Below are 26988 nucleotides of genomic sequence, written 5' to 3' on the forward strand. Positions count from 1 at the left end.
TTCAGTTTGATGAATAAGTTTGGAGATAACAAATAAGTTAACAGATCTTTCTTTTCTATTTATGACCTTTTTACTGTAATATTTCTGCTCTTTTCACTCCCTCTGGCTTCTCTGTCTGCTCCTGAATTATATTTATTCAGAAAGTTTCCATCTCCTCTCACTTTCCTTCCCTTACAGGCCGGCTCCTGTTAACAGTTTCTTAATAGTGTCCATTTAGTGTGTCTTAAATGACTGTCATGAAACTCCACTCTGACTTTGTCGGCCTTTCCACCTGCTGTGCCCTCAACTTTCATCACTGCTGCTCCCTGGACTCCTTCACCGAAAAACTGCCTCAGAGCCCAGTCCTGTTTGATCCAGTGAGCATACCAGTGTTAATCTGCGATAAAAAAAAACATGTTACGCGAGACATTTGCCTCCTCTCTCTACTCTACTTCTCCTCATTTTCACCTCCTGGCTTTTTAGCAGCGCCTTCTTTTTGGGGGGTCGGGGGAGGATAATGCAATCTGTGAAACAATCTAGAAGCAAGGGGTTATTTATAATGTTTGGATAGGGAGGAGATTAGGGGATGAAGTGGGGGTCAGATATAATATTTCAGGAGCTGGTGAGCCTATTGGTCTGTGAGAAAATCGACTTCCATAAAGAGGAAGATGGAATGCAATATAAACCCAACTTATAATGCCAAAACTGAGCCCCTAAACAAATCTGTCGCTCTGTTCTGTTTCCAACTTCAGTTAAAAGGTGAGAAACCTTCTTCTTTCTTGTGCTGCTGCAGGAAGTTTTTTCCAATTTTTATTCATATACAAGTTGTTTGGTTCTGTCATCATGCAGTTAGCAACAGTAAATAAGGTTTTTGGTGTTTTTCTTTGAGCTTTTGCTGGAACAGAGGTCTTGCTTTGGATGTTTAAACTGTTGGTAAAATGAACCAGGTCATTAGAAGCTGTTGCTGTAGGATGATGAAGGTGATGATGCAGACTGGGGAGTTTTTGAATGTTATATATGGTTAGTTTTGGGATGAAGCAGTCAGTGCTGCAGACGTGTGATGAGGTGTGTCGCTGAAAAGTGATAGTCCCAGTGTTTATCGCTGTGTCATCACATACTGTTTGAATAGGTTTAATGTGTCAGAGCTTAGTCTAAACCTGACGGCTTTATCTAATAAAATGATCTTTGGCTTCAAGTCTTATCCAGTTATGCTCACAATGATCTGCATGTATATGAATCCAAGAAAATCTGTTTGAATATGAGATGGAAACACACATACATGTGTACAAAAACATTTATTTTTTATTTATAGGCAGTCTGTATATTAAAAAAAAATATAAATCTATTTATAAAAGAAAACTTGACGTGACATAAAACTATTTAAAAGATAAATATGATGGTAGAGATTGCAGTATGTTTCTTTACATTTATCTTACAAATTCATATATATGTAGTTTTTCAGAATTTTCATGTAATTTCCTTCCAACACAACAACAGAATGGCATTAATATATTTTACAGAATTGGACACAAAGTCTTCTTACATTCCAAAAATCAGAAATGTATATTATTATTTTAAATTAGCACACCTTTAAGGCATAATGATGCTATTTAACTCTGAGGTACATTACTGTTTTTCAGGATTAACTTAAAAAAATATAAGAATAATGAATGAAATGAAGAAAAAAAACTTAAGGAAAATAAAAAGTGTAAAGAAAGTCTTGGCTGTTTTGTCTGTAGCTGTGGTCTGGAAAGGAACAACTGAGCCTGACTGATATTTGATATATAAGGAAACATTCATACAGTATTTCAGTAAACTGATTTATTGGTAAATTTGCAGTGTGCTACGATGAAATGGTTATTATTGTATTTATTATTAAGGAATTATGTGAAGATCAGGAGAGAACGACAGTTGATATTTCACTCATTAAAAAGTTATTTGGCACCAATTTAAAATATGACAGATTTCCTTATGCTGATGATACTTTGCTTTATAGTGACAACATTTTGTCTTAATCAGGCATTAATGTCTTAGTAGAAAAATCTACATATGGATACTTTGTTTTTTTTTAGTAGTCATTGTGATGTGACCAACATTAAAAATATAAAGTATTAATTGTAACCCCATGATCAATTCAAAGTAAGTTTTTAAAAGTACTTGTATGTAATAAGAGTTTGACAGTTTAAGTTGTATATCTAAATAAATGTCTAAAAAAGTGAACTCATGGAAAAGTATTTTTCTAAAAATGTACTTGACGTCCCATAACCCCGGCTTTGTTGTTTATAAATTGTCAACAATTCTTGTGTTTGGATAATGCAGCTGTTCTCTGATTCTGTTATAGTAGCATCAAATCCCCAAAAATTCACTGCTTATATCTTTGAAAATTCCACCGCGGTCTTGGTTGAGTTTCAAAACGTTAGTGTTGATCCAGGAAATGTTGTGATTTGGAGGTGCTATTGTCCACATGGTGTGGTAAGAGAAGTATTGGATCAAACTTGGTATTGGTCTTGGCAGATGTTGAAGGGCTTAAAGTACTGGGAGCAAAAAAACATTATTGCGACAGCCGTAGTTTTTTCACAACTCTATCCCAGTGGAGAACACATTGTTGTGATGTCTTTTAAGCATTTCGGTGAAGAAATGAGAGAGTTTACTGCCCTGTTTTCTGTTTGGATGCAGTGATTGTTGATCTAGATTGCTCAGCACAGTCTCTATTTTCAGAGAATATGGATAACGTGTCGGTCATGTCAGAGATGTAAGTGCCAACGGAGGAGGTATCAGGTGTTTTCTGATAATCTTCCAGTAGACAGATCTTTCATGACATTGATGCCCAGGGGGGGACAACTGGACCCCAGATCCTTGTCCTAATTTAGACTAGATGTTTTTCCTTGAGGAGGATTATGGGAGACAGTGTCGTGTTTCCTCTAAGTGGAGTTATTATTTCAGAAACACCAGGCCTGTTCCTCCTCAGCCTGACCGGGCCTTCACCTCTGTTTGTTAATGACTCTTCTGTGTTTCTAAGATATCTTCCTAATAAATAACCACTTGTTATTTGACAATCATTCATCTATCTGTCCATTTTTTTCCTGTCTGTGTGTCCTGACCTTTCATTATTTCAAAATGGAAAATCTAATTTTTTCTGCAGGGTGTGACGCCAAACAAACGCCAAGATGTCGGAGTGAGTAATTCTTCTTCTTCATGTATATTTAATTTGGATCTATAACACTGAATCTAAACTTCAAAATGTCAAAATCATATCAAACAAAGTCCTAAAAACTTCCTTTTTGAACTTTCAGAAAGTTAGTAAAAAGATGTTTTCAATCATACATGATTTGATCTCAGGACCTTCCAAGAATAAAGTCACTTTTCTTTACATATTGGGTTAGTTATGCAGATAAAATATTTTTTTAATTAAGAATAAGAAATAATGTATGTCATAACAAATTGATGTTTTCTCAAACCCTTCAGGAAAAAGATGTCTTCGAGTCGCAAGCATCATCTGAAGGTAAAAGATTCCTTTAAATTTTTTTCACAGTCTACATTGAGTTATAAAAGAAAAGGGGATGCTGATATAAGAGGTATTTTTTATGTGATATTGATGTTAATCCAGATGTTAATCCAGATGTTTGGCAAAAATCTATTCACATACTTAACTGACTTACTTAAGTAGGATTTTGCATGCAGGACTTTTACTTGTAATGGTGTATTTTTACATTGCTGTATTGGTACTTTTCTTTAAGTAAAGGCTCTGAATATTTCTTCCACCACTGATTGTTTGGCAGAGTTTGATGCTGTCCATCGCTAAAGGTTTGCTGGAGGAGGAAGAGAGGGAGCAAGAGCGAGAGAGGACTCGGTACATGGCTGAGAACTGCCCTCCTCTGTCCATGCCCAGGAGCATGCAGGAGCTGCAGGTATACATCACAAACACCAACACATTTCCTGTGCTGAGGATGAACATATACAGTACTGGTCAGAAGTTTGGACAGACTTTCTTATCCAAGTGAATGGGAAGGTATGTTCAAACTTTTGACTTTTGGTACTGTATGTCTTGTAATGCAGTTCACAGTTCAGAATGATACCTGGTTCATGGTGCAAAAACAAAGACTGAAGACATATTGTGACATGCTGTGCCACGATACACTGTTTTACTACTAATGTTTACATGTGTGTTTAGGAACTGTGCAGGGAGATTCACCACAAGATCGACGGGATCGATGAGGAGAGATACAACCTGGAGATGAAAGTCGGCAAAGCTGACAAGGAGGTAGATTATATAAAATGATTTAAACCCTGCAGATCCTTCGGTCGGTCCATCGTCGTAAACTCAAATTCTGCAGATCCAGTAGTTTCCAAAGATAGTAAATATCTCAGGCTGAAGTTGGGAAAATGTGTGAAATGATACTCAAGACATCTAGAGAGGTTTAAGTGTTGTGTTGCCTTGGTATACATACCTGGGTTCAGACCTCTAAATATATCAAACGTTTGAGTTTTTCGGGTTTTCGAGTATCAAGGTGTTTCAGACCACAAGAGTGTAGGACACTGCTGAGTGGAAGTAAAGCAAATTCTGCTTTATTATCCTTCCATTGCATTAAGTGGTAACTACATACAGTTGATTAATTATGAAATCAGACAGTGTTGGAGTCAGAGTGCAGTACATACCATTACACATCCAATGTATACCCAATTATACTTACATACGTGAGTGGAAATTTATGGGAAAATCAGGAACATGAAGGTATCGCCCCCATCAGATCAAAATTTCTAACTATACACAAGATAGATAGATAAATAAATAGAAAGAATACACCTATAATGAGATGAATCAGTATATTGTTTGCTCCGTCCAACACTTTTGTGTGTTGTTGCAGTGCAAAGAATCTAAAGAGCTCGCTGCAAGGCACTGAAATGGAAAACAACATCCAAAGATCACGATAGAAAGAAGCAGTAGTTAGTGTTCAGTGTTAATTTTAGTGTTCAGCTTTTGATTGTTCCACCGTATGAATGTCACCTCTCCGATGACTGACAGAAACATTCAGTAGCGTGATGAAGCTGTTTGCAGTGAATCCAGACTCTTATATTGACTGAGATCATCCTCTTTACTTTCCAGATCGACGACCTGAAGATCAAAGTCCAGGACCTGATGGGCAAGTTCAAGAAGCCCGTCCTGAGGAAAGTACGCATGTCTGCTGACGCCATGCTGAAAGCTCTGCTGGGCTCTAAACACACAGTCAACATGGACCTGAGGGCCAACCTGAAGCAGGTCAAGAAGGAGGTGAAAGAGGAGGTGAGGAACCGACTCCATCTAAATCTGTTTAACCCTCCTGTTGTCCTTGGGTCAATTTTGACCCGGGAGGACAACAGGTGTCATTATGTGCTGTCATCAAAAAAATTGAAATGGTTTCAAAATCCTGAACTGAATCCTGACTGAGAAATTATGAATTATTTTAAAATATGTTGATGGATTATGGCAGACTGGTATATGTAAAGGTTTAGTCAGGATACTGTTTTAAAACCATTTCCCATTCCTGGGTCAAAATTGACCCAAGGACAACAGGAGGGTTGACAGGGATGCACGTGATAAGAAACACACCTTTTTGCAATAACCAGCTTGTAAATTGAGTTAGTAGACAAAGAGGCTTGTGGATGCAGTGAAGTATAAACTACAGTGACCATAAGACAATGGTTTCTATCCTTTTATCCCCAAATTTGACCCTCCTTATAAGATGAATTGCTTTAGATTCCATTCATTTACACTGATGTGATAGATTAGGATGTTTAAATAAAGAACAGTCAGGTGTTCATATGAACAGTGGAAGAGGTTCAAATGTGCTTTCAGCGTAAGTGATGGAGGCCAAAATCCACAGTGTGTCCACACAAAATTCCCTCTTTGTGTTTCCTCAGACAGTGTTTCCCTGTTGAGCTGCGGTGGAAGTATAGTAACAAAAAGAGGAACTTTGGCACTAAAAAGACTGTAACGTTGAAAGATATCTACTTGATTTGACTCATTTGGACGCTGAAGCTTCATATTAGCTCCAGATAAACTTTTAAATACATTTTTGCACAGAAGGGGGACTGTAGATTTTGTCCTCCAACACTTCGATTGTAAGTGCATTATGAAGGGATCTTCTAATGGTCAGTATGAACAGGAGGAATAATTACAGCAAGAAAAACAGGTTTCACTGTTCATTTGGGCTCCTGACTGTTGGTTTAAGTCCACAATGTCAGGTAGAGCTAGACAGATAAATCAACAAGGCCAAGCTTAACTAATTGTAGATACATTACTATCAGTGTAAATGTTGGCCAACAAGTAACAAGAAATTGCAGAACAGAAATGCTAAATTATGTACTCTAAAATGTATCTATCATAATGAAACAAAAAATACTCCCGCACTTACTGTTAGAACTACTGATAAATGTATTGAATAGCTATGTTACGGTCAACTGACCTTCATCAGGAAGACATTTCACCTTAGAGTGGTGAAACGCCTAATAAGGATCACTTGGGAGTCAATTTTTTGTCCTGAACTATAGTCTACACCCTTATTTGTTTACAGCTGTGCAACGTCCACTTTTTTGTCTATCACACTAAAAAACAAAATCTACAGGATCCATATCAGGAATGTTTATTTATGTTGTTGTTGTTTTTTTTTAAAGTTATAAGTGACAATCCTGGTCAGTCAAAGGAAAGTGTGATAATTAGACCAGTTATTGTTTACTTGACTTTTTGATCTTAATCTAAAAAGTTCTGATTTTTGGTCGTCTTGGTGTTTCAGGATAAGGAACTGCGTGACGTCGGCGACTGGCGTAAAAACATTGAAGACAAATCTGGCATGGACGGGAGGAAGAAGATGTTTGAGGCAGAGGCTTAAATCAAGCGTCTTATCTGCCAAAACCTGCATCCGCTCTTAACGAACCTGCAGTTTTTATGTTTCATTGAATGGTTACCATTTAATCTACCATTTAGTCATCAACAAATCCTCCTTTAAAGAACTTAACGCCGCCTGAACATCTTGTCTTTGCTCCTCCAGTGGTTTAACTTGCTACAGTGACATACATGTGGACTCCAGGACACTGTGACATCACTGCTGGGTGTGGTCACAGGTGCAACAAAACACACTTATGACCACACCCATCAGTGATCTTGGATGTGAACAGCACAAATTATTAACTTTGAGCCAGCTTGTAAGCTTCAGAAACCAAATAAACAAGTGACAGCTGTTGAGGAAGCCTGTTTGTCATATTTACTAACCTCAAATTTACATATTTTGCTGCACAAATTGCATCGCAATGTACATGTGAAACAGCTATTAACACAAAATGACAGAAAATAATATTCATCATAGTAAAACTGGACAACCTGAATCATATTTTTCAATTTACAGATATTTATATTTATTTTCCTTAGTGCTTATGTTTGTTACCAGCTCAACATGATGCCTGTTTGTTGTTGTTTTGTTGCTTTTTTTTTGCTGCAGTGAACAAATTAAGACATCAGGTATCTAATATTTTGTTGGTTAACGTCAGTTCAGCCAGGTAAAATTAATTCCATTATTTATCTCTTAGTTCCCTAGAGAAATAAATATCATTCTGTTGAGTTTTTGGTTTTCAACTAGACCAACAGAGTTGTAAATCTTAGCTCATCTTAGACCTTGATATGCTAACAGATCAAACCCAGACTTTTCTATTTAGGTGTTGATAAAATTTGGGAAGGTTATTAAAATGCAACTGCATCGGTTAAAAAGAAATCTAATCGGTCAGTAAATTGATAGGATTTACTCTGACAGAAAGTGGGTAACTTCCATTGAAGTCAATGCAAACTAGTCCATGTGCCAAGATGGCTCATGATTTACTTTCCACTCATCGACTGGAGTGCTGCTACCACTGGTGGATGAAATATTTGAAGTATGAAATATTTACTAATTACTCATCAAAAGCAAAAGTAAGAAGTTACTTTGATTTATTTCATTACTCAGCACAGCTTTGTCAAAGGTAACTTTAAACAAATCCAAAGCCTCCATGTCTCATATTCTGTATTTAACACATATAAAATAAAAAGAACTAAAGGTATTCACTGACCATCAACAGCTAGCTTAACATTAGCACACGCTGTAGCATTTCATCAGTCACGTCATCACAGGGTTCACTACGGAGCCCAGGAGGGGCCACGGAGGAAAAAAAATGACTCATTTGTGCTCTCCAATTAAGAATTTGTGATCTCAATTTAACAGAATTCACCCTCATGCCATTCTCTCGTCCGGCGTACATCCTCACTGTGGAACACTTAAATTTAAGAAGGTTTTACTTTGATCTTGGACTATGATATGTGGATATACTTTAAGCACAACAGAGTGTTATCTCTGAGATCCCTTTCAATATGAAAATGGACTTTTTCGCTGTAAACACGTTCATGCTCCTGCGGATTTCATCCAGTACATAAAACCTGAGCTTCAGGCTTCTGGAGCGCTTCATGGATATACTGTAGGTGGAGACACAATAAGTGAAAAAAACACAGCCTTCTTGTGGAAGTAGAGGATGTACAACTAATCCAGTTTAGATCAGTCAGTGACACTACAGGGTAAATGTCTTCTTTGTTGTTTTCTTCAAACTTCCAGCTGACTGAATGCGTTTCGTTTATGAATTATTAATTCAAAAGCACAAATTAGTTTTTTTTTCTCTATGACCCCTACTGGTCTCCATAGTTCTCACATCCTCCAACTCTGAACAAAACCAGTAGACTCCTGAATGTAGGTTTGCCTGTGGAAAACGTCAGCAAGCCAGCCAGAGAAGAAACAACATGTAAATAAGGATCTTTGGAGTTAATGTGAGCTGCATTTTCACTCTCTATAGAGGCTAACCGCGTCCTCACACCTCCAGCACCAAGCTAACATGTAGCGGACCAGTCTGTCCACTGAATGCAAAAACACTAAACTGATATAAATCCTCCATCAAACTACTGGTAAGTATGTGAACAAGTTGATATCGCAAAAATGTCAAAGTAAATAAATGTTACTGGGATTACTTGCTAACGTAATTAGCATTACTGAAGTTCAAGTCTCTTATAAAGTAATGGCATTATTTTAACGGTCCATTATCATCTATAGCTCACTGAGAAAAGTGCCAAGCTACCATTGAATGCATGTTTTCAACATTTCATAAAAAGAAATGATTAATGCCCTGAGTGACGCATGTCCATGTTCATCTGTTAGCTAACAGGCAAGTTAGCAGTTGATTATATTGACAACAGCTATCGCTAATGCTAGCTGATAATTAGTTCTTGGAATCTCCCAGTTAAACTTTTAAGTATAACACATCACTATTTGAAATTTATCACCTTAATAAACTCTTAATCGGGACTAGAGTGAGCAGGAATTTATCCCGTCTGTGAAGCTAACGGTAGCTCAGCAGTCGACAGGATCATTTAGGGATCGTCACACATCTTTATTACCTGACAGATACTTTTCAATGCCATTATTTTCAAGTATAAGTAATAAATAATATTAGGTACATCACTAATGTAGAATCTCATTAAAGGAACTGGGGAAGCGGTATCGTCATCGTGGATAAAGCTTTGGTTCCCTCTGATGGCACAAAGGTAAGCCGCATTTTTTGAGGGTGAATTGAATTGAAGAAAAAATACATGCACTGTTTTAAATTTTTAGGTTTTTTTTTTTTTTTTTTTTTAAAAAACAACAACAGTATCATAATATATTAAAAATGCATATTTTTAAATTACACGTAATTTCAGCTCTATTAACTTGTGCATAATTACAGCGAGTGTTGAAGATGAGGTCAGCTACAGCAGGTGGACTGAAATATATTCGATGTGGCCTCTATGTAACTCATGGGAATGTTAGAAAGCAGTGGACATAAACTAGTTCTGACTTAGACTGAGTCTTGTTTCCTGTTTGTTGCTGTTTTATGACGTGCAAAGCTTCTAATGGTGTCAAACTGACTGATTGCATCTCAGGGGCGCCAGATTCATTTCAGAGGTGCGGGGGCGAAAAAGTATGTGTGTGTATAGCAGCAGCGTACTCTCTCGTTTGTTGTGTGAGGAATGAAGTGAACACTGTAACTTTCGGCTCCAATCCGACATTCATTCTGGTAACGACAGAGTGGTTTTAGGTCTCCAACAGACAGTTTCGCGGTAAAAAGCTCCAGAAAATACACAAAGACAGGATAATGTAATAGCAGACTGGTAGCAAAGTTTTTACACACAAGCAAAATGAAAAGTATTACATGTACCTGGTAACGACAGGGTGGTTTTAAGTCTCCAACAGCCAGTTTTGCAGTAACTCGGAAAATACGAAAACAAAAAGAGAACTGATTGAACTTGCTGCTGCGGCCAAAGGCCCCTTGGCCCCCCCTACTTGGCCCAGTGCTGAAACTTAAAACTCCCAGCAAGGGGTGTCATCTTTAGCACATCCTTACTGAAGACGTAGGTGTAATTATACGGTGAGACAGCGAGACATATGACCCCCAATAATTTCTTGTAAATCCCTTTAAATGAACTCTATGACCCTATTAAAGATTACTGGTGTCGAACTACAAATTTGATCCAGTTTTGACGTCCGTAGATCACAATTACTTTTTTTAGTGAGTAGCATTTCTCTTGTTCACTCCAGACCACATTTAAGGTAAGCAGTTTAAGTCTTTTAAATAATTAATTGTTCTTATAGATTGTTTTGTCTGATTTTAGCCTTTTGTCTCTTAGATGTTTATGTTTTCGACCTTCACCAAATTCATCAACTTCATAGATTTTGATATTGAATTTACATCCTTAAAGGTGTGATATGCAGGATTTTCCTATAAAACAATGTATAGAGTCATACAAAAGTAATCCCTCCCAATCATCACTTATGACCCACTAGAAGTGTGTGGGGGTGTGTGTATCTACAGAGACTCTGCCCTCTGCCTGTATTTTCTTATTATTTTGCTGTGTTCGGGACGTTTCTGGGCATCAATCTTTGGGTAGTGGGTGTGTAGCCCCCAGCCAATCACAGCGCAGGGTGTGAGGTCGGGACTCATCTCATCTCGGTCTCCGTCTCTCTCCTCTGCTCCGCTCTGCTCTCTGTCTCTGTGTCATGGATGTATAAAGAGCAGCAGGTCTGTATGTCTGTTTGACCGAGGGCGGGGCTGAGCTACACACACGCAGAGCAGAGAGGCCACAGCGGACAGCCCTCCCCACTAATGGGTGCTAGAGAGGGGAGACCATGGATGTGTTATAAGAGCTGGATACCGGACTAAAAATGGCGCCCATTCAGTCCTATAGGAATTGCTCGCCTGGCACATACACCAAAAAAGTTTCTAGCTTCCGGGTTTGCTTCCGCGTTCCAGCTCTTATTATACATCCATGGGGGAGACTGTCACGTTCTCACACAGACAGCTGCTCTGCGCCCCCTGCTGATTGGCTGGAATAGTGTTGTGTGGCACGCTCCAAGCCACTGTGTTAACATGCCCGTTTACAGAGCCAGTTTTAGCTCTCACACAGAAGGGATGGGTAGTGGACCATGAGGAGATATTCTCTGAATTTGACAAAAAGTGTATTGAATTAGAATTTCTGACTCTACCTTTAACTACGACTCCCAAGGTGCATTTTGGCAAGAAACATCCAATCACAGCTTAAAGTTCAGTTAAGTGAACTGCTAACTTTGGACGGAAGCTAAAGATTATGCTGGTGGAAAAAAAACAATTTTACAATCTGCAGATGAAATCATTTTATTTTCCATTTCTGGGTTCATTTTGGAATTTAGCAACTATGGCCCTTTGTTTTGGTCCAAAATACAACACTGGACTGTTTCAGATTTGCTACTGTCCCGATTCACACCTCTGACTGGCTTTTTCTCCATAGCAACGGCATCCGGAGCTCATGGGTATTGTAGTATTTTGAACCGTCCACCAAAAAGATAGACAAAACATAATTTCTGAAAAACAAAGTTGAAATAGCTAAAACTAGTAAATCTATACAATTGCAACATCATCCAGGAAAGTCCTGCATTTCTACAACATTATTGCTACCTGGTGCTCCCTGACAGTGTTTTTCTAGTGTAGAAGAGCTTAATTAACTCACGTTAGTCATAAGGAGTTGGTTGGTTAGTGGACGGATGGATCTACAAAGTGCAGGACTTTGACACCAGAGACCAGAGTTTACATCTCGATGTCCTTTGTTGTCAGGTTAAAGCTGCAAAAGCACTTAAAATAGTAAACACGATGAAATATTTAACCAAGACCACCATATGTCCTGAAACTCAACAAAGTGCTGTGAGTGCCTTAACAGAACCATAAAAAAGTTTAATCATGTTGCAGCTGCTACGGGTGGATATTATATTGCTAGAGTGGGTATTTTTAGGAAAACAAACGATATACATTGTCAGCATCAACAGTTAGCAACTTGGCAGATACGTTCATTTCTAATTATGTTGATTAAACATCTCTTACAAAACAGATTGGATTAATGATGGAGGACAAATTGAAAGTTTCAGATTCAAACACCAAGTTTGTCACAAAACAGTTACATCAGAACAGATTATTTGCCAATAAGTTAGCTGCAAAGATGCAGAGCAAGAGCCTCATTTTCACATTATAATGTGAAAACAGCTCAACTCATGGTGTCAAACTCACAGAGAACTGACAGCTGAGTCTTCTATGCTGCTTTTAAAACCATTTGATTTGGTCTTGAAGATATGATACGGTTTGATTAATTCCACATTTAATGCAGAATTTATAAAAACCCCACCGGTGGTCAGTGGAAAACTCTAAACCTTAACTGAAAAATTAAATATTTGCAGATTTATAATTGGGTAATTAATTGTAAGAGTTAGCTCTACTAAACTCATAGTATGTTAATTTGCCTTTGTTGTATCTTTCAGAGATGTGACAGATTTCACACAGCAGCATGTGTCTATATATAATCTATATATCTATGTATATACATGTATATACATATATATATATATATATAATCTTTAATTACAAAATGCCCATGTGGTTTAAATCACTTTCTTGCATTCTGTCTGTCAGAAGCATGATGGCACAATATAATACAGATAACCATCTTAAAGGGCGGGTTATTTATAATGACGCGAGTCGAGGAAGGGGGCAGATGACACTGTACTGTATTTCATGACCTTGCCAGCTCATTGGTTTGACTAGTAATCCACTTCCATAAAGAGAAACTCAGGGATTTGGAGAGCTATCAGAGATTGCAATATATACCTTCTTAACACTTCGTCTGCCTGGGACTCAGTCTGTGTCTTTGTGACTCTAACAAGCTGACAACTCTGCTCTGTTAAGGTAGGGACTCTTTCTCTGAAGTTTTTTGTTTTACTGTTTGGAAGATGAAGTCAGTATAAGATGTTCATGTGATCGTTTGCTAGTTTGCATGCTCATTCTTTGTAAATGTTTTGTCTTGTCTGTATGGTTGTGAAAACATTGTGTTTGGATTGTTCAAATAATAATTCTGCTAGTGGAAAGTTATAGAAAAGAGGTTTTAATTTGAAATGAAAGAGCTTAAAATCAGAGCTTTTACTAAATATCTGATGCATGTGGTTACGAGATGATGTAGATCGACATTGCCGGTTTCAGGCATTTGTCTGAATATTTCATCAATATGTCAATTAGTTTAATCATTGGTTGTTTGTTTCTCTGGTTTTCATGTTGTTTTGGAGTTCTTTATTATGAATTAAGTGTTAATGATTGAGAATTTTAGTAATGCACACGTCATGTTTAATTGGTATTAAATGACATTAATATACTTTTAGTGTAACATAAGGTGGACTTGTGATGTGGAGATTTTTGGTTTTTATCCAGTTTATTTTTTATTAATATACCTTTTATTGTTGTATATTGAGTATTGTTTCTGGATTTCCTAAGTTAGAAGAGTTTTTTGTCTCAGTTTAGAATTGTTTTGACATGAGTGTGTGGTCTAATATACGGTCTGGTGATGTGGCGCTCTGAAAGGTAACACCACTACAAGGCATGAACTTGAAAATTGATCCGCGAATGTTTATCCTCCTGTCAACGCTGTGGGGTTCGGAGGAAAACCTGGACTAATCTACCGCGGCTGCCAACCTCTCTGCTGTCGTCACTCTGCACTCGAGTTTAATCCCCAGTCACCAAATTTAAACTTTTCTAAAAGCTTTGGAATGTTTAAGCAACAGCCAAGCTTCATTTTATCCTTTACAAAACAAGCCGCAGGAGCTTTTATGACTGATTTTGTTTCAGTTTTTGGCTCTTTTTTCGTTTTCTGTAATTTTAAAACCTGAACAACACCTTTTTTTTTGTCAGTGGAAAGCGGATTAACTGTACATACGTATGAGGTCAGCCCTGCAGTGAGTTATTTTAGCGATATGCTCTAACGTCTTGGCTGTCCGAAGGATGTTCTTGGGTGTTGGGTTACTGTGAACCTTTTCCACCCTCCCTCTGGAGACAATCCTACCCATAACACACACACACACACCTACCTAAGACAAAAATCAGCACCTAAATTTAACCCTGCAGATATTATTCCATCCCCACAGCAACACGTTGTCAAGTCCTCCCGGGTGTTTCGGGTGTTTCGAGGGTCCTAAAATACATTGTCAGCCCTGCCTGTTATTGGTTTACAGATGACAGCCATTTGTTCCCGGGCCAGCTATGCGCTTTAGGATGCCTGCAGTGGTTGTCAGACGTCTTTTCTTTTAAGATGAGCCTGGTGTCATTTTTTTGCTCCATAATGAAGACGTAAGAACAGCTGTGGCTCCAGGAATAGAGTCTTAATCCGCTGTTCCATCGCAGCTCCTAAACATTACAAGCAGCTCAGCCAGCCACTGTCTGGCCTCCAACTTCATCTGGAAGTGGCCTCAAGGCTGGCACTTATAGCGTCAGTTTACCAGTGGTATATAACCATCTATCAACCTATCTGCAAGGCTATATACAACATTTCTGCCTCTACCCCAGTAAATTGATTCCAACACTAGCATGCTCAAAGCAATGAAAAAGTACAATTCTCTATAAAATAGTTCCAATAAAAACTGTTCATTAACACTGTGAGTGTCACGCTGACAACTCTGTGAGCTACATGTTAATGTGCTCACAATGATCTTGCTAATGTTAAACAGGTGTTATGTTGACCATATTCACCATCTTAGTTTAGTGTGTTAACATGCTTAACATTTACTTATTAGCTGTAAACACAAAGTGCAGCTGAAGCTGATGGCAGTCTCATTAGTTATGCAGGTGTTTGGTCAAACAAAAGTACTGGACTAATTAAAATCCTGATCTGAGGATGGTGCTAGAGGAAAAGCGAAGGAATCACAAGGTTATTTTTTTTATCCAGACAAGGACATGAATTTATTTACCTAATTTCATGGTAATCCATCCAATAGACAATATTTGTCTGGACCAAAGTGGTCATCCAACCAACATTGCCATCACTAGAGCCACGCTGGCTAAATGGCTAAGACGAAAGTTTTCAAGGAGGCTCTATGAGTAAAACTGCTTTTTGAAACCGGAGAGCTCATGGTGAAACTAGGGTTCTTGATCAATTAACAACAGGAGATCTGTGTGATTTGAGTGGTTACACTTCAGATTCTGAGCATATAAAAAGCTTGAAGAGCAGTGATTCTCTGAGTTTGTGTGGATTTTCACATGAATGGAAATAGAAGTGTATCTGTTCTATGAGACGGACAAGTGACAGACATCAAAACCTGCTGGTGTAGACTGTGTTTCAGAAGCAAAGGAGGAAGTAGTGTGATAATGTTATAGCACCTCAAACGTCCTCATAGAGAGAAGGTTAAGTTGGTTGGTTTGGCTGCTTTGATACCAGAGGCCACTGTTCACATCCCATCTTCTACTGTACCGATAGTCAACGTTGGTTTCTTTTAACCACGATTATGAACTTCCTCTAACCCTAACGAAATTGTTCAACCACAGAGAATCAAAAACAGTCATATGCGTTTTGGAAGGAATAACTCGTGCATGAAATGCTGAGACATATCAGATGTGTTCGTGCTTATTTATCCCTCATATAGTGAACATTCAGCCTGGTCGCCAGAATAAAACGTTGGCATTGAACGTTTCTGCAAACCACAGAAATGTTGGATATCTATGTTTCAACATGTGAAATACGTAGCATATTAACATTTCAACAATATGTATCATATCAACATTTCCAAAATACGTGTCATCTCAACATTTCTAAAGTGACGTAGTTCACATGTGATCTATATGCATTGATCTTTCCTGTATAGGAGGAGGACGAGCAGGTGGATGGTCAGTAAGTTTCTTGGCACGGTTCGAGACCACCTCGAAACCAAAACCAACGTCCGCTTCCCAAAAGCGGGTGTTTTTAGCGAGACGTCAGGACATTTGCAGCTGTTTTTCTAGCGAGAAAAACGTCTTTTTTTAGTGAGACATTTTTATGTTTTTATTTTATTTTTTATTTTAATTTTAACCCAAACCATGATCTTTCCCCTAACCCTAACCAAGTGGTCTTTGTGCCTAAACCTAACCAGACCTTAACCACAGCGTTGTCACACCATAAAACATCATTATTCAACGGGTAGAAATGTTAATATGCTACGTTTGTAGAAATGTTGATATGATTCGTAATTCACGTGTTGAAACGTATATATTCAACGTTTCTGTGGTTTGCAGAAACGTTCAATGCCAACGTTTTCTTCTGGCGACTGGGTTGGAACATTACACTTGCCTGTTAATACGTGTTACCAGTGATGTGAACAGGGGGACAATCTAATCTTTGCAGAATTGAAAAGCCTGATTGTTTACAAATTCGGCTTGGTTTTTGATATCCAAACCTATTCAGTGCTGGCTGCTGATACAAGACGGGACTGTGTGTAAATAAGACATGGTGGATGTTGGTTAGGCTACATCACATACTACAGATCATATATACTGTACATCAGTGCCAACAGTTTTATAGATCATGTTGTGGTGTTTTGGAGGAATTAATTTGTGTGGGCATTTTTAAGAAATGATTCAAGGCATTTGTTTGTGAGTAAAACTTAAAATAGAGATGTTTTTCAGTGTTTCTTAGATTGTCATGTTTTAATTAGTTGACAACTTATTTTAAGAAGTTGGTCAAAGTGAAAACAAAGAAAATTGTCTTGACTTAGTAATACATACATTTTGAATAAATACGTTTTTAAGGTAACAACTGGTATGGACATTTCTGAGTAGAATTGAAGTAAAATAAATGAGTTAGAATAAATGAGTTAGAATAGCTTAAATGAAGTAATTTAACTACAACTACAGGATTTCAAAGCAAATTGTGTTGGTTGCATTAAACAAAGTGGGTTAGTCTGATGATAAAAGACTCTTAGAATTAACTTAATAATGGCTGAGTTACCTCTTCCATCACAGTTAACACTGCGTCTGCTTTTTTTTCATTATGTCACGGACTGTTACCTGGTAAGGCAGTGCAGACCTATAAAATCAATCTGCATGTACAGCTGCATTATTATACAATAATAATACAACTCAGACAACAACAGAAGCAGACATGATGTTTACTGGGATGGTTGCAACCTGTTGGAGCAAATTTCAAATCATTGCCAGCTGAGTTTTATATTGAACAAATAAATAAAATGAGTGGTAAGAAATAAATCTAAAAATGTATGTTATACTTTGGAAAATGCCACCAGAAACTCTTAGATGCTTTAGCAACACTACCAACACACTGACATTCAAAGCATAGCTTGTTAGCATGCAAAGATGCTAAATATAGCACACCAGCATGTTCACCTGCCTACATGCAGAATAGTGACATGCTAAGGTTTAGCATGTTATGCTAGCATTAGTATAAAAGTACAGCTGAGGCTGATGGAATTTAGTTCTTAGTTAAGGTATCCTGTCAAGAACTGAAGTGTTGGACAATTGTAAATGTTGACCTGCTAATGTTAGCATGTAAAATCTGACATTCTTACATTCTAAAGGCTAAAACACATATAGACATAGTATTTTACACGTTAGCTACCATTTTGTTGTGATATGAACTTCAGTATTTGTTGATTTGTACTTTTACATGTGAGATGGCACAAAGTATAGCAATTATACAAAAGTACCTTTACTTCAACTTCATTGTCTGCTAGAGGAAATTTGTCTTGTATTCAGATGAAACAGAACGCACAAACGTGAACATACAATACATAAAACATAATAGATTAAACATAAGATATAATTATGTAAAATGTTAACCAAAACCCTTTTTGCCAAAAGGTGACAGTTATATTATATTGCTGATTGCAGAGAGATGTAGTGGCTTCGATGCTGATATTTTAAAATCTGACAACATGCTAAAACACATATAGATAGTATGTTATAATGCTAACATTGGTCATAAAATTATTTTAAATTATTTCTAGCAATTTATTCCTTTCTTTCTTACAAAGTTACATCTGTATGTCTCTTACTTTACTGTTTTTGTAACATATGATGCGAATGATGTGGTATTGATGTTGATTGTCATGCAAGCTAATAGGAGAATAAAAGTGTCGGCATTATAAGCTGTAGCTTCAGCCTGCACCTTTTTCAGAATGCATATATCAACAATTCCAGTTATTGTGTTGTTTTCAACTGTGGTAATATGCTAAACACATTTAATAGTATGTTATAATGCTAACATTTAGTATGTAGCATTTTACACGTTAGCTACCATGCCTTTATTTAGCACATTAGCATGCTAGTGTTGGAATGTTAGCATGTTATGTTAACATTAGTCTCACTTGACAGTTGAGGCTGAAGGGAATTTATTCATTAGTTTTAAACCCATCTTGTCATGAAATAATGTTCACATTTTGACCTGCTGGTGGCGCCAGATGAATATTAAGAGGATCAACAAAGTCATTAGGATTTATCCTCTTGGGGAATACACATTTCATAGCAATCCATCCAATAGCTGATAAGATATTTCAGTCTGGACCACAGTGTTGGACCTTTATCCCCAGAGCCAACAGAGCTGCTAGTGTGGCTAAAAATAGCGGTATGGTCCTTTAGAGCATTAGCACCGCCTGGGTTACAAAGTTCAGTTCCATGAAATTTCCTGGAATTAACATGATGTCTTAAGATAGAATTAACATGACATCTATTCATGAAATGTGAGACAGGTGAGTTTCTACAGCAGGAAAGAGACATGGCTATAAACAGGAAACTGTTTGACTTAGAAACAGTACAGTGGAAAGTAAAAATGAGGAGTTCAACTTTTATCTTTTCACTTGTAGATTGATACAAAGGAGTGGAAGCTAATTCTGTATATGCTGGGATGTGAGATTTAAGGCAGGAGTGCTTTATTGTTTATATGAACAGTGTCTGAAACAGATTTTATCAAGAATTTGCAGATTTTTTTTTACCAAATGATGGCGGAAAAGCTGCATGAAATTTGATGCCTGTTCAAAGACAATTAAAGTGCCCAAAATCACAGTTGAAATGTCAGATTCAGTGTAAATTTGTTTCCTATAAACAACCTTATTAGCGTTTGTCCTGAGGGGGGCACCAGAGGAAAGATTATTTAGTTAGTATACATGAAGAAAAGGATTTTTTTTTTTTTATTTCTCCTTTCATTTATGTTATTTTTGCCCAAAGTGTCTGGAAAGCTCACATTAGGGTCTAAAACAATTGCTAAAATTTGACCTGACAGTCAAAACCAGGGGTGGGTTGGATTATTGATTATGTGATATTGACTATTATCACACAGCAAAAGCTACAAACATAATCTTAATCTAGGCTTTCATCTTTTTCTACCAGATAATATCAAGATCCTGCAGCTACCATGGCTGACGAGTGAGTAATGAGTTTATTATATCGTCATAACACAACAGATTATGTTTTTTTTCATGTTTATTTGTCTGTTAGATAGAAGGATGTTTCATAAATGTCTTATCAGATATGCATATTAAGCATTTTAGTTTTAAGCTCTATTTCTTAAAAAAAAAAATAGTGGAATGGAAAATAGTTTATAAACATTTTCCATTATTAAAATAACAGTTTTAGAGGATTGTGCAGCTGATACATGACAAAACCACAGTAGTTATGGAAGTATAAAGTAGCATCACATGAAAATACTCAAGTAAAGTACAATAAAATTGTACTTAAGTACAATATTGAGTAAATGTATATTAGTAGTTACATTCCACCACTGATCATAATAACAGATTTACATATTTACAACATAATGGCTCAAATCTACTTTAATTCCACTCAGCCTGATTAACGTTGTTGTGTTTCTGTCTGCAGGAAAAGACTGTCTGCAAGGCGTAAGCACACTCTGAAGGTAAGAAATTAATAAATATGAATTTTCTACAAATAAATTGTTTGTAGAAAAAAACTTCAAATTGTGTGATGATGTCATCCTCAGAGCTGTATGCTGGTGGTGGCTAATAATCTGCTGGAAGCTGAAGCAACAGCGAAGGCCGACGAGAGAGAGAAGTTCCTGGCAGACAAAATTCCTCCTCTGGAGCTGCCGTACTCCAAGGACGAGCTTGTGGTGAGACAGACTGTCCCGGGTCGGTCCGGGTTAAACTGCTGTCACGGTTATATGTGGGAGTCAAAGTCTACTTCTACCAATACATTTCATGGACAAGAGTTACATGTTCTCACAGTTATTTACTCCCAAAAATCAATTATACTCTTGTCATATATTACTTTTTAAGAAATAACCGAGTTTTGGCTCTTTTGTGAGTTTAGGTGAAAAATACATTTTCTGCTGAACTCTAAAATACTGTTTTCTCTTCAGGAACTCTGCCAGAAGCTTCATAAGGAGATTGACATCAGTGAAGAGGAGAGATACAGCATTGAGTTTAAACTGAACCTGGTTCTCAATGAGGTGAGGTGAAGTTCTTCCTCAGATCTGTTTAATATATTTATTTTACCTTTTGTATGTGAGGTTAATATGAAGTGTTCTGAAACAAAGTGGTTGTGTGCACATCCACAAAACCTCAGTGGGATGAAAACAATTAACCAACTGTAGATAGAAGGAGTACCCTTTACTTTATTTATAAATGTCACTAATAAAGTAAAGGGAGCTCTGATTCAGTGTGCAGATACTCTTTGTATCTAGATTAATATGAAGTGATCACCATGATCAACATTTGTACATTTAGTTGTGATATGAACTTCAAAATGCATTGAGAAAAACTCAAAAAAAGCTGGTTTAGTGTGTTTTTCTATTGATTTGTACTTTTACATTTGAGTATGTCAACTACACAAAAACAGTATTTCTGTTTTTAATATTTAATATCTGCCATAATAATAGTATTTGTGTTTGCCATTGTATTATATAGGTGATTGTAGATGGATTTTGTGGCTGTGGCTGGTGTTTTAATCAACAAACAAGGAAAAAAAATCTAATTTAGAAACTATTTTGTGTCAGAAAGTCTTCTGTATGGAAGATGGAGTGATCTATCACAATCATCTATCTGTGTTTCTCTCTTGGATTTTACATCCTGAAACATCAGAATGCATCAAGGTTAAATTTTAAATATTACAAAAAAAAAAAAAAAAATCTAACAGTTGAGCATTATTAGAATGCAAACATTTGCTAATTAGCACTTAAAGGAGAGGTTCACAATTTTTCATGTCCATCTTAAAACAAGTCAGGTGTTCATATGAACAGTGAAAGAGGTTTTCCTCGCTGTAATCATTCCTCCTGTTCATACTGGATATTAAAAGATCCTTCAAATGTGCTTTCAGTGTGGTAAGTGATAAGTGATGGAGGCCAAAATCCACACAGTGTCCACAGTCATTTAAAAGTCTCTGTGAAGCTTATATGAGGCTTCATCAGTCTGAGTTAGTCATATCAAGTGGATATCTGACACATTTACAGTCTTTTTAGCATCAAATTCCCTCTTTGTGTTTCCTCGGACAGTGTTTCCCTGTTGAGCTGCAGGTGGAAGTATAGTAACAAAAAGAGGAACTTTGGCACTAAAAAGACTGTAACGTTGAAAGATATCTACTTGATTTGACTCGTTTGGACGCTGAAGCTTCATATTAGCTTCAGATACACTTTTAAATACATTTTTGCACAGAAGGAGGACTGTGGATTTTGTCCCCCATCACTTCCATTGTAAGGTCATTATGAAGGGATCTTCTAATGGTCAGTATGAACAGGAGGAATGATTACAGCAAGAAAAACATGTTTAATGTTCATTTGGGCTCCTGACTGTTGTTTTAAGACTTGAGAAGTATTGGAGGAATTGTGAACCTGTTATTGTTTAACAACCTTGTTTGAAAGCTAAGTGTAGCTGTCCATGAATTCAAACATAATCCAGCCTTTTGAAATTCTGTTTTTATTGGTCTCTTTTAAATTTAAAGAGACCAATAAATTGTAAAAATGATCATCCTATTGTTCCACCAGACAAATATCGAGAACATGTGTTTGAGAACACAAACTAATGATCTTTAGCTGACCACAGAATGTGTCACTGGTCTTTCATGACTCATAATTTGACCATTAATAAAAGTCTATAATTGTTCTCTCTGTCTTGAATCCTCCTAAAGGTCAGAGACCTCAACATCAAGATTGTGGACCTGAGGGGAAAGTTCAAGAGACCCCGTCTGAAGAAAGTGCGTATGTCTGCTGATGCTATGCTGAAAGCTCTGCTGGGCTCCAAGCACACAGTCAACATGGACCTGAGAGCCAACCTGAAGCAGGTCAAGAAGGAGGTGAAAGAAGAGGTGAGCTGCTACCTGATTCGTCTAGTTTTCAGTCTGAACTCATTTAATCTTGTTTTTTATATTTCCTTTATAGCAGCTTTAACTTCAAAGGGAAAGTTTAGAATGACCATGCTTTTTTAAAAAAATGCCATTATCTCAAAATCACGAATTATTTATTATTATTAGTTATTTCGTTATCTTGAGAAAATGAGCGTTGTTATCTTGAAATAACGACCTAATCAATGCATGTCATTACTTCATGCATTGTCCATTATGTTGAACCAATGCTACATCTATAATAGAGCTCTCATAATTGTTATTACGAAATTGCTGTCACAAAAGAGCACTCATGGAGGGAGTTTGAAGAGCGGTGGCACATCTCACTAATTACACTGTCCTATAGCCAGAAGTCAGACTACACAGGAGAATCTTTTATACTAACAAAATAATTAAACTAGTGTGTGTCTCCATGACAAAATTTGTTTTGTAATATGCATCATATTTTCATTAGCTTTATTAGTGTTTCCCCTGTGTTGACTAGTCGGAGGTGGCGGTGTCTTTCACATATCAGTTCCCACGTTCATCAAATAAAAAACTCCAATTTGTAAAATACTACATGTGTTATTGATACTTAGTCAGACTACAGACACTACAATTATAAACTGAAAGTCTGCAGCAGCAGAGTGGAAGAGTGAGACGTCTGTCCTCCCTCCTGCTCTCTGCTGTAAACACACAGAGCTGCTAGCGAGCAGCTGCTCCCATGTCTCCCAGGTCTCGGTGCTTTTTTTCGGCAGAAACTCTCCCGCTGTCTGCCTGCTCAGCCTGCTCTTGGATGGTAGGCGGGTTGCTCCGATAGCTGCATCCTCACTGTCACACACAGACTCTCTCACTCTCTCTCGAGCACACACTCGCTACGCACTGAGCTATTCCTTAAAGGAGCTACGCTACCAAAAGATGACTTTCGGAGCAGTGCTGCTCAGAGGCTCCCAAACGCTATTGATTTCCAAATTAATGAATATTTGGTGTTATTTTTGGCCTTAATAATTGATATGATAAAAGAATCTAAATTGTTAGTTTTGTAAACTGAAAAATCATGATAGCCAATGGAGTACACTATGCATGTTATGTTTATTTATTTACTATCCTGAGGTTTTGAATGGCTGACTCATTCAGGCACTCTCACCTCTGTTGTCAAGTAGACACAGCATACTGTATCCATGTGTGGATATGGCTTGAAAATAAAGAATACATAGTGTTAGAAATCCAAGAAAATATGACCTCTCAGCCTGGGAGTCCAAACAGTAGAAGGGTCAGACCTTTGTTTTCTTGTGATAACGAGTTGATTATCTCGTTATCTCGTGATAAAAACACTCGTTTTCTTGACATAACGAAATAATTAACTTGTGATATCTAAAATAGCAGCATTAAAAAAAATAATTTCAAACACGGCCGTTGTCGGCTCCCGTACGTTAGCAGGCAGGGCTTAGGGATAATTCTGGTTGGTTACAATTTAGATCTTATTTTTGTGGGTTTGGCCTCATTGTACTCGCCAAGTTTGGAGGCGAAATCTACGAACACTGCAACATTGCTAAAAAGACGTGTGAGAGAGCAAGAAAAATTAGCAATAATAACGAGAAAAAACAATAATGAACCTTATTTCAACACAAATAAAAAATACTTTTTTCAATACCTTGTTTTCCAGTTCTCAAATGTTAAATCTTGTCTAAACACAAGAACTTTGTCTAAATAAAATTTAATCTAAAACTGACCTTAATTATGATTTAAATCAGAAACCATCTGATCAAAGAAGTCAACAAGATTCTGAATCTGACCAGACATTTGATGCCAAGTTTTGGCACTTTTGATACTCTGTGCTGCAGACACATTTTAAAGTATTGACATTCAATACCCAGTGGTAAACCCAGTTCAGTTAACTTATTTGGAAGTTTACTTATTACCCAATCGTATCACATAAAATTTCAGGTGCTCTCACTTTAAGTTTGACCTCCAAATAAAGGTGTTTAAATATTGCGGATAAACTGTCGACTGCTCATGTTTGAACAATGTTCACTGGTTCCCAGATCCCAGTAATTACTTTAATAGTACATTCATAAACCCATAGAAACAATGGCAAAATTTACAGTATGAATCCAATTTTTAATAAATTGAAATTAAGGATGGCGATATCGGTGGGGTTTGTAATTTGTTCATCCAGCAGTTTCATGGTTGAATAACTACTGGCTAGAGTACCATAAACAAAGCTATAGAATAGTAGAAGAATGTGTCTGAATAGTGTCTGACTCTAATGTACTTTATGTAGCTGGATTATATTTACACCTACCATGAACATTGGTCTTCAGTAGCAGCTAACCAGGAGCCAGTTTGACAGAGTTGTAGTTTTGTCTCAGTTTGACTGGTTGAAAGTTTACACTGGTCCATTGGGACTTATCACCATTTGGCTCTTGGTAATTTCCGTCTTTTTTTGTATTTTATCATTTTACATTTTACATCTGAACTAAAATAAATATTGTCTGTGTTCACAGGACAAGCAGCTGCGCGATGTGGGAGACTGGCGTAAGAACATTGAAGACAAGTCTGATAGGAAGAAGATGTTTGATAGTTAAATGTGGTCTGTCATTGATTGTTGGCCTTAAGAGTGATTTTCAATTTTAAGGACAGAAATCAGGTCTAATGTCTTCTGTGTAACTGAAGAGTTTTATTCCAAAATGCTGCATATCCACCTTAAACTTTGACTTTTATTGAACAGATAAGACATGAAAGTTGTGGTGAATACCTTGGTTACTTTAACAACCAAAGGTACACGTCAGGAGAAAGATTGTAGTGCTTTCTAAGCTTCTGGTATGGTACAGCAAGTATATATGGCCTTAATCTCCTCAATTGGTTATATCTATTAATTATCCTTTTTTGCTTCAAAGCCGTGATGTCACCTACTGACTAGTTTCAGCTGTTTTCAGGCATGAGCTGAGTTTTGTACTGTTTAAATCTAGGAAATCTGTAATGTGAGCTGAGGTAGATAAGGAAGGGTTGGAGTAGTTTTTTTGAGTTCTGTAGTTTTTGGATATCTCACATTGGGACAAAACTCTTCAGTTAAATCTAAGTTGCCTTCTGCTTCAGCCTGTATTGACACTGTGCTGTGATATATTTGTACTGTATGATATCAGTTAGGACACGAGTGGTAAATCAAACCTGCTTTTGTTTATTTTAAGGCTGATTTATACTTCTGCATCCAATTGTCACCATGTCTACAAAGTATCCTCCTCAAACCTACACTAATGTCTCTATAGAAACACGGATGAACACACTAAAAAGCTTATACTGTCTTGAAAACGAGTCAAGAACTTTAATCTGATTTATAATGCAATGAATGCAAATCTGTACTTTGGAAATACACTACTGTAGACACAGAGTGTAGCCAATTTTGCGTTAGCCTGGCAAACTAACGGTCAGTAATGTTCACAGTTTTTTGACCCGTTCAGTTTTCTAGAGCCTAAACACAACTGTCACATTGCTAGCAAGCGACTCTTTGTAGAAGTATAATTCAGCCTATAGTCTGTGCTAAACAGCATCATGTCATCTTTTCTATGTTCAAACAGAAATGTGATGTACTTTTCTCGTCTTGTTGCTGTCACATTAAATACAAAAGCTTCATGTTCATCTTGCTCACAGTCTTGTTGACTTTGTAAACACAAGATCATTTTCAGAAGATGTAAATTTAGATCCTAAATTTAAATCACAGCGTCAGTGTTCAGTTAAAGAGCCACCCTGCACTTCTGGGAGTTTGGTCCGTTTCTCAGATTACCCAGTATATGCTAGGGACGGTTGCACCGACCAGCATAAGCGCTCACGGTGCAATTGCCTCGATTAAAAAAGTTTGCACCTGATGCAATTTGGGATGAACTTGCGATACATTATTTGAAACATCTTTGCATCGGTATTATTATTAGTAGATGCACTATGCCTTTATTATTTAGAAATGTGACCAATAATTTGTGACAAATTATTTGATATTTAGATTGATTCTTCCTCTCTAAACTGTTTCTTTTGTGTGCTAACATGCTACAGCCGAGTGCGCTACCAAAACATTCTGGGTGGAACTTGCGTCCGAGAGTTATTGTTCCACACGTCGCAGTAAGTGGATTATTAAACTATTTTGATAGTAATTGTTTGGGTTACGGAGCACATGCATGTAAACTGGAGACAGAGAACACTACCCTACAAAAGACTTGTGAAAAGACCTGTTTGTGAAAGGTCCGCGTGATTTTTTTCGAGGTCAAAAAGAAATAAATGACATATTTACTGAGTTGCAGTACTAGAGAAGCAAATATGTAAAGTAAAAATTACACTTTT

General features: G+C 37.1%; 2 protein-coding genes across 6 annotated transcripts; both read left to right on the forward strand.

Annotated features, from left to right (window-relative positions):
* Positions 1-138: 138 nt before the first annotated feature.
* On the forward strand, positions 139-19750 carry LOC137183631 (troponin I, fast skeletal muscle-like). 3 transcript variants are annotated; one of them, XM_067590819.1, is made up of 10 exons: positions 628-738; positions 3122-3154; positions 3445-3481; positions 3759-3887; positions 4151-4240; positions 5084-5260; positions 6750-8551; positions 8824-8932; positions 9508-9568; positions 19714-19750. In XM_067590819.1, the coding sequence occupies exons 2-7, from the start codon at positions 3147-3149 to the stop codon at positions 6843-6845; spliced, it is 537 nt and encodes a 178-aa protein (XP_067446920.1). In that variant the 5' UTR covers positions 628-738; positions 3122-3146; the 3' UTR covers positions 6846-8551; positions 8824-8932; positions 9508-9568; positions 19714-19750. The 3 variants fall into 3 exon arrangements, with proteins under 3 accessions (XP_067446921.1, XP_067446920.1, XP_067446919.1); XM_067590820.1 differs by lacking the exon at positions 628-738 and adding an exon at positions 139-356 and having other exon boundaries at positions 6750-8932; XM_067590818.1 differs by having other exon boundaries at positions 6750-8932.
* LOC137183632 (troponin I, fast skeletal muscle-like) lies at positions 13171-26295 on the forward strand. 3 transcript variants are annotated; one of them, XM_067590823.1, is made up of 7 exons: positions 13171-13266; positions 19714-19749; positions 20203-20239; positions 20324-20452; positions 20702-20791; positions 22465-22641; positions 25164-26295. In XM_067590823.1, the coding sequence occupies exons 2-7, from the start codon at positions 19739-19741 to the stop codon at positions 25242-25244; spliced, it is 525 nt and encodes a 174-aa protein (XP_067446924.1). In that variant the 5' UTR covers positions 13171-13266; positions 19714-19738; the 3' UTR covers positions 25245-26295. The 3 variants fall into 3 exon arrangements, with proteins under 3 accessions (XP_067446924.1, XP_067446922.1, XP_067446923.1); XM_067590821.1 differs by lacking the exon at positions 13171-13266 and adding an exon at positions 19001-19076; XM_067590822.1 differs by lacking the exon at positions 13171-13266 and adding an exon at positions 19512-19618.
* The last annotated feature ends 693 nt before the right edge of the window (positions 26296-26988 follow it).

This window comes from Thunnus thynnus, chromosome 5 (genome assembly GCF_963924715.1).
Source record: "Thunnus thynnus chromosome 5, fThuThy2.1, whole genome shotgun sequence".
Taxonomy (NCBI): domain Eukaryota; kingdom Metazoa; phylum Chordata; class Actinopteri; order Scombriformes; family Scombridae; genus Thunnus; species Thunnus thynnus.

Bases quoted from the DNA above. Each gene is read 5' to 3' on its own strand.
- LOC137183631 (XM_067590820.1), top strand. The intron at 3,482-3,758 runs GTAAAAGATTCC...ATTGTTTGGCAG, and splicing joins GTCGCAAGCATCATCTGAAG to AGTTTGATGCTGTCCATCGC. The intron at 4,241-5,083 runs GTAGATTATATA...TTTACTTTCCAG, and splicing joins TCGGCAAAGCTGACAAGGAG to ATCGACGACCTGAAGATCAA.
- LOC137183632 (XM_067590823.1), top strand. The intron at 20,453-20,701 runs GTGAGACAGACT...TTTTCTCTTCAG, and splicing joins ACTCCAAGGACGAGCTTGTG to GAACTCTGCCAGAAGCTTCA. The intron at 20,792-22,464 runs GTGAGGTGAAGT...ATCCTCCTAAAG, and splicing joins TGAACCTGGTTCTCAATGAG to GTCAGAGACCTCAACATCAA.